Raw genomic sequence first — 7,281 nt, 5'->3', positions numbered from 1 at the left:
AAGGGACTCTCAAGAGTCTTCTCCAACACCACAGTTCAAAAGCATCAATTCTTCGGCACTCAGCCTTCACAGTCCAACTCTCACATCCATACATAACCACAGGAAAAACCATAGCCTTGACTAGATGGACCTTTGTTGGCAAAGTAATGTCTCTGCTTTTGAATATGCTATCTAGGTTGGTCATAACTTTCCTTCCAAGGAGTAAGCGTCTTTTAATTTCATGGCTGCAATCACCATCTGCAGTGATTTTGGAGCCAAAAAAAAAATAAAGTCTGACACTGTTTCCACTGTTTCTCCATCTATTTCCCATGAAGTGATGGGACCAGATGCCATGATCTTCGTTTTCTGAATGTTGAGCTTTAAGCCAACCTTTTCACTCTCCACTTTCACTTTCATCAAGAGGCTTTCTCTTCACTTTCTGCCATAAGGGTGGTGTCATCTGCATATCTGAGGTTATTGATATTTCTCCTGGCAATCCTGATTCCAGCTTGTGCTTCTTCCAGTCCAGTGTTTCTCATGATGTCCTCTGCATATAAGTTAAATAAGTAGGGTGACAACATACAGCCTTGACGTACTCCTTTTCCTATTTGGAACCAGTCTGTTGTTCCATGTCCAGTTCTAACTGTTGCTTCCTGACCTGCATACAAATTTCTCAAGAGGCAGGTCAGGTGGTCTGGTATTCCCATCTCTTTCACAATTTTCCAGTTTCTTGTGATCCACATAGTCAAAGGCTTTGGCATAGTCAATAAAGCAGAAATGGATGTTTTTCTGGAACTCTCTTGCTTTTTCCATGATCCAGCGGATGTTGGCAATTTGATCTCTGGTTCCTCTGCCTTTTCTAAAACCAGCTTGAACATCAGGAAGTTCACGGTTCACATATTGCTAAAGCCTGGCTTGGAGAATTTTGAGCATTACTTTACTAGCGTGTGAGATGAGTGCAATTGTGTGGTAGTTTGAGCATTCTTTGGCATTGCCTTTCTTTGGGATTGGAATGAAAACTGACCTTCTCCAGTCCTGTGGCCACTGCTGAGTTTTCCAAATTTGCTGGCATATTGAGTGCAGCACTTTCACAGCACCATCTTTCAGGATTTGAAACAGCACAACTGGAATTCCATCACCTCCACTAGCTTTGTTCGTAGTGATGCTTTCTAAGGCCCACTTGACTTCACATTCCAGGATGTCTGGCTCTAGGTGAGTGATCACATCATCGTGATTATCTGGGTTGTGAAGATCTTTTTTGTACAGTTCTTCTGTGTATTCTTGCCACCTCTTCTTGATATCTTCTGCTTCTGTTAGGTCCATACCATTTCTGTCCTTTATCGAGCCCATCTTTGCATGAAACCTTCCCTTGGTATCTCTAATTTTCTTGAAGAGATCTCTAGTCTTTCCCATTCTGTTGTTTTCCTCTATTTCTTTGCACTAATCGCTGAGGAAGGCTTTCTTATCTCTTCTTGCTATTCTTTGGAACTCTGCATTCAGATGCTTATATTTTTCCTTTTCTCCTTTGCTTTTCGCTTCTCTTCTTTTCACAGCTATTTGTAAGGCCTCCCCAGACAGCCATTTTGCTTTTTTGCATTCTTTTCCATGGGGATGGTCTTGATCCCTGTCTCCTGTACAATGTCACGAACCTCCGTCCATAGTTCATCAGGCACTCTATCTACCAGATCTAGGCCCTTAAATCTATTTCTCACTTCCACCGTATAATCATAAGAGATTTAAGTCATACCTGAATGGTCTAGTGGTTTTCCCTACTTTCTTCAATTTAAGTCTGAATTTGGTAATAAGGAGTTCATGATCTGAGCCACAGTCAGCTCCTGGTCCCAGTTTCTCAGTCATTATTTAATTTCTACTCCAGCACTCAGTACACAACACTGAGAAACGGCGGAGAACATGGGAATGTGGGAGCAGGGTCAGACAGGCTGTGTTCAAGAACTATGCTGCGGTCCTTGGCGAAGTGACTCACCTCTCCTAGGTCTCAGTTTCCTCATCTGGAAAATGGGAATAACAGTAAATACCACTGCAGAAGGTTACTGTGAGGCACCAGTGAGATGGGGCAAAACCTGGCACTCACTGGACACCGAAGTCAAGACAAATGGCTCATTTTCACCAGCCTCCAAAGCATGAAGCTGTACAGGATCTTGGAGGTGACTGAGGGCAGAAGTTTGCAAACTACCCTGAGGAGGTGCTCCGGGACCCACGTCTCCTCCTCACCCCAGGAGAACGCCTCAGAATGCATGGGAAGCCACCTGAGATTTCATCTGCTGCCAAGAAATATCACACCCCAGTCACACCTTTGCCTTTGGGGTAAGATAGAGAATCCCATAAACTACTTTTAATATTTTATTTTGCCTGATTAACATGGAGTTTTTAGCCTTGGTCCATATAACAGTGAATTTCTCAATGTTAGCAGTGCCTATCTGTGTCTCTGGTTAATAAAGCATGGTAAAATCTGTATTGAATAAATTTGATATGGTAGATAAAGCAGCTTTCACAATAATACATGTGGATACCATTCGGCAAATACAAAGAATGAGATATTGGCACGGAGATAGCATCAAGTGAGTTTTTGGTGCAAAAGAGCAACTTGAGAAGAACCCTATAACGCTAAGAAGAAAAGAAAGCTCCATACATGTGTACATGTGACTGTTAACATAGAGAAGGCATATGGAACTCACAGCAAGTGATGACCAGAGCTCAGCTCGGGATGGGAGTGAGCACGGGGGTTGGAGTGGAAACAAGGACTTATTATTATTCAAACTAGTTTTTTATTTTAGTGAACCTTTTTTCCAATAAGCCCGAGTCATTTTTATTTAAAAAAAATTCTTTTTAATATATAATTAAAAAGTCTACCGGAAAGAAAAAAATTTAAAGGGTCTGGATGGGAAAAACTTGAGACCTACCAGTCAAGTTCAGCCATTTTGATGGGCAGATGAGAAACTAGAAGGCCTGGAAGATCAGGGGACAGGCTCAGGGTCAAGCAGCTATTTTAATCCAGCACAAAACCTCCCAGGACTACAGTAATCCCTGTCAAGGAGTCTGAAGGCAGTAACCTTAAACTCCCAGGACAGTCTCCCCACACAGCTTACCGAAAACACACCCACTTCCTGGCCTGGTATTTCACTCCCAACTCTCTGGTCACGATGTCCCTTTATACCTAATTAAAGCCATCCCCTGATGCTCCTGCTAATTGACATACTTTAAGGAAACCCTTCTAAGAGGAACTTTTGGATCATACATTGCTTCCGTAGCTTAGAATGCACTGTTCTATCTGTGTAAGTCCATATCCTGACCCCTTTTAAGGTCCAGCCCCTAAATGGGTCCAATTTCAGAACTACCATCAGCCTGAGTCTGACTGCCCCAGCTCACCACAGGGACTGTCCCCCTAAGACTTGCCTCCCCTCATAAGCTACTCCAGTGGCATGCATCACAGTCCACCTTGGACAAGTGTTTAATAGGACTATCTTCTCAGTAGCCCTGCAGCCTCCCTGAGGTAAATATTTAAGTCAGGAAATATACTACTTTGGAATATCTCTTGAAAAATTACTTCCTCTTTGGGTCTCTAATGACATACCAATACTTCTATTACAACTCAGTATACACTGGAATTGAGAACAGTCTCAAACTTAAAGAAAGTGCATGAGAATCACCGAGAGAGCTTTCTTAAATGCAGATTCTGAATCGGATTTTGTATTTTTTCCCTTATATTTATGTTTGTTTATGTGATTATTTTGGATCTTCATTGCAGCATGCGGAATCTTTCATTTCAGCATGCAAACTCTTAGTTGTGGCATGTGGGATCTAGTTCCCCGACCAGGGATCAAACTTGGGCCCCTGCATTGGGGGTGCAGAGTCAGCCACTGGATCACCAGAGACGTCCCAGATTTTGCATTCTTAACAGCTCCCAGATAATACCCACACTGCAGGTGGGTGGACCATGCTTTGAGCGGTAAAGGCCTAAAGAAAGCTGAGACTGTACCTCCCTCTATATCACTCTTCAATGCCTTGCATTCAGTAGATGCTCAATAAATGCACGTGGACTCAAACTGGACTGCCATGTTATAGAGTGCTTCCATTGCTAGACAACAGCATATTTGCCTGTTTCCAACTAGATAGTAGGCTTACTAGGTTTTATTTCCCTGAGACCCTGGAAGAGGCCAAATGATCAGGGACAAACTAGGTCAACCAAACACTGTGTAATAGAAACATACAACTTGGGCCACAAGTGTAATTTAGGTTTTTCTAGTAGAAATTTCTAGTCACATTAAAAAAGGTAAAAGAGGTGAAATTAATTTTAATAATGTTTTATGTAACACATTCAAAATATTATCATCTGAATATGTAATCAACATAAAGAATTAATGATCTTTTATACTCCGCGTTTTGTACTGTCTTCAAAATTCAGTGTGTGTTTTACACTCACAGCACGTCTCAATTTGGATGAGCCCTGTGGCTAGTGGCTACTGTACTGAATGGCGCAAGGTTGACCCTTAAGAGATTCATGCTTCTCCAGCAACCAAATGACCCCAGCAAGGCTGGACAGCAGACAGGAGGGAGGAGAGAGGAGAGGCAGCCCCAGGCTTGCTGGGTAGAGGGCAGAACCGCTTACCGGCAGCTTCCCGTGGTTAAGGATGCTGCTCAGGTGGTTTCTGGCTTCATTCATCTTCGGCTCATTCTTCTCCAGCAGAGGGATGGAGTCTTTTATTGTGGCGTGGTTCCCCTTCAAACACTGCTCTAGGAGGGCCTCGGCCAGGAGCAATTTCCCCAAGTCATCTGGAAAGCAGGGCAGGAGTCAGAGTTGGTAAGTGAGGGCAGCAGTCCCCTCAACAGGGCGAGTGTGAAGACTGTACGCTCCCAAGCACTCCCGCCCCAGGCACATGAATGGTCCAGGTCTAAGAAAATAAAGACACAGATTCCACAAACTTTAACCAGCCTTTGAAGAGAAAACACAGACATTCTACCACGGTCACAGCACAAACTGCCCACTTTGGTTTAATTTCTGCAGTGTAGCGGTTGAGGTGGAGTTCCCAGGACTTGGAACAAATTCCGGAATTTCAGAATTTAAAATGACAAAACCATATCTGTGCTCCACAGTGATAAGTTCTTACGCCAAGAAGGAACGTTTCCCAAACAACTGAAGAGGAAAAATAAGCATGGTGGCTTACACATTTTAGGAGTTTAGTGCTCCTAACTTCCATGTAACCAGAATTGGTTTTCTCTGTTTTTACGGTATTTGAACATGACCCTGGGATAACCTGGGCTTCCTCTGGGGCTCAGGAGTAAGGAATCCTCCTGCAATGCAGGAGATGTAGGAGATGTGGGTTGTATCACTGGGTCAGGAAGATCCCCTGGAGGCGGGCATGGCAACCCACTCCAGTATTCTTGACTGAAAAATCCCATGGACAGAGGAGCCTGGTGGGTTACAGTCCATGGTGTCACAAAGAGTCGGAGACACCTGAAGTGGCTGAATATGGCACGGGACTGGGATAATCTAACAGCCAAGCGGAGTTAAGGCAGGAAGCAGATTTACTGGTGTAGCAAGGCAAATCCTTGAACATCTTCAATCCTTGGCACTTTCTGGAGTTCTCTCACATACGTTAGCTCATCTATAGACCTCACTACTTGGCTAGTGATTTTATACTGCTTGGTTTAATTTGCCATCCCCCCAACGGCACTGAAAACTCCAGTCTTGGGGCCACCACATTCCTGCTACTTACAGCAGGGGCAACCTGGGTGAGGTGGGATCCGGGTGCTCAGGGTGCAGGGTTTGAGGTTGACGGTGATTTAGGGATAGCCTCAGGTGGCTGTGCTCGGTGTGACTGGCTCATGGCCCAGTCCCCTCGAACAGAGCAAGGACCACTGAATACAGGCACCCAATAAATATTAGCTGCTGAGCGAAACAGATCTTTTCCACTCCCCCACGGGGAAGCCATGGGGCTTCGGGACTTCCATGCGGATCCAAAATGCCTCCAGAAGGTGAGCTCAGTCCCACTTCCTCTAGAGCTCTTCCTGCTGCCAGGATGGCATTCTCAGATCTACTCAGAACGCCACTCACTCCTTACTCTCAGGACCACTGCAATTTGCTCACAACTCAAAGCCATGGGTATACAATTGCCTGTCCCTGAGTAAGAGTCTTTCTCTGTAAGGGAGATGCCCTACAGGGAGTACCCGGGAAGTCCAGACCCAAGAAAACTATAACAGGGTGTGTGCCCTCTGAGTATGCCATAGCCTACAAGCCCATTCTTTGCTACTGACCTCATGGTTTCTAAAATTAACATTTGGATGAAATGGGCAAAAATGATGGCTCAAACTATCATCCATTGCTGGTGGGGCAAAAGTTGGTGGAACCGCTATAAAGTACAATTTGGTGACATATGATAAAATTATTCCTTGCACATTCCATTGACTCAGCAATCCCATGGCTACAGACATCCTCAAACATGTGTAAAACAACTGACATATAAGGCCATTCCTGCAATGTTGTTTATAATAGCAGAAAACTAGAGACAACTTTTATGTCCATAAAGAGGAGTCTGATTAAATAAAGCATGATACATTCATTAAAAGGGACGCCGTACTACCATATAAAGAAATTAGGAAGTTCTCTATGGGTTGTCATGAAATGAACTTCAAGATACACTGATCAGAAAGTGGAGCACACACAGTGGGCCACTGTGCATTTATGCATGAAAACACACAAAAGAATGACATAAACATCTGCTAACTCTGCTGCTTTATGGGGAAGGGGCAGAAATGGAGGGAGGCTTTTCACTCTTTTGGTTACCTTTGGAAGACTGACCCATGTGAATATATTATCCAGTCAAAAATAAAATTTAAATCAACTCAAGAATAAAGGGAAATATCCTACGTTTCCAAAATCTTCAGGCAGGAAGGGAAGTGAGCTGCTTAGAAGTAGGTGCCTGAGCAGCTTTTCTGAGCTGTCGGCCACCGGGCTAGTTGCTGTCCCCTTCTAATGTGTAAAACTTGAGGCAGAGTTAGGAACTGGCTGCTTCCCAGGGAGGAAACAGCAACCCACCCCAGCGTTCTTGCCTGGAGAATTACATGGACAGAGGAGCCTGGTGGGCTATACAGTCCATAGGGTCGCAAAGACCTGGAGAAGACTGAGGGACTGAGCATACACCCACTTCCCTGGGAACTGAAACCCTCCCCAGGCTCCGCCTCCTGCGCTGGTCCCGCCCCTCTGCGGCCAGGTGCGCCTGCGCACACAGCTCCCGCCCCCTCCACCCCGCCCCCCAGGTCTGCAGCCCAGCCGCTCGACCACCA

General features: G+C 44.8%; 1 protein-coding gene across 1 annotated transcript in view; it reads right to left on the bottom strand.

Moving 5' to 3' along the window:
* The window catches only part of TTC7A (tetratricopeptide repeat domain 7A), a 123,021-nt gene that overhangs the window by 109,512 nt on the left and 6,228 nt on the right, over nucleotides 1–7,281 (bottom strand). The window contains exon 2 of the mRNA XM_010838655.1: nucleotides 4,607–4,770. Within this exon, the coding sequence (XP_010836957.1) occupies nucleotides 4,607–4,770 (164 nt within the window). The remainder of the gene's footprint in view (nucleotides 1–4,606; nucleotides 4,771–7,281) is intronic.

The sequence above is a fragment of the Bison bison genome, unplaced genomic scaffold, assembly GCF_000754665.1.
Source record: "Bison bison bison isolate TAMUID 2011002044 unplaced genomic scaffold, Bison_UMD1.0 scf7180017864101, whole genome shotgun sequence".
NCBI lineage: Eukaryota > Metazoa > Chordata > Mammalia > Artiodactyla > Bovidae > Bison > Bison bison.
The sequence above is the reverse complement of the archived record's forward strand: the minus strand, read 5'-3'. Positions and strand labels throughout refer to the sequence as shown.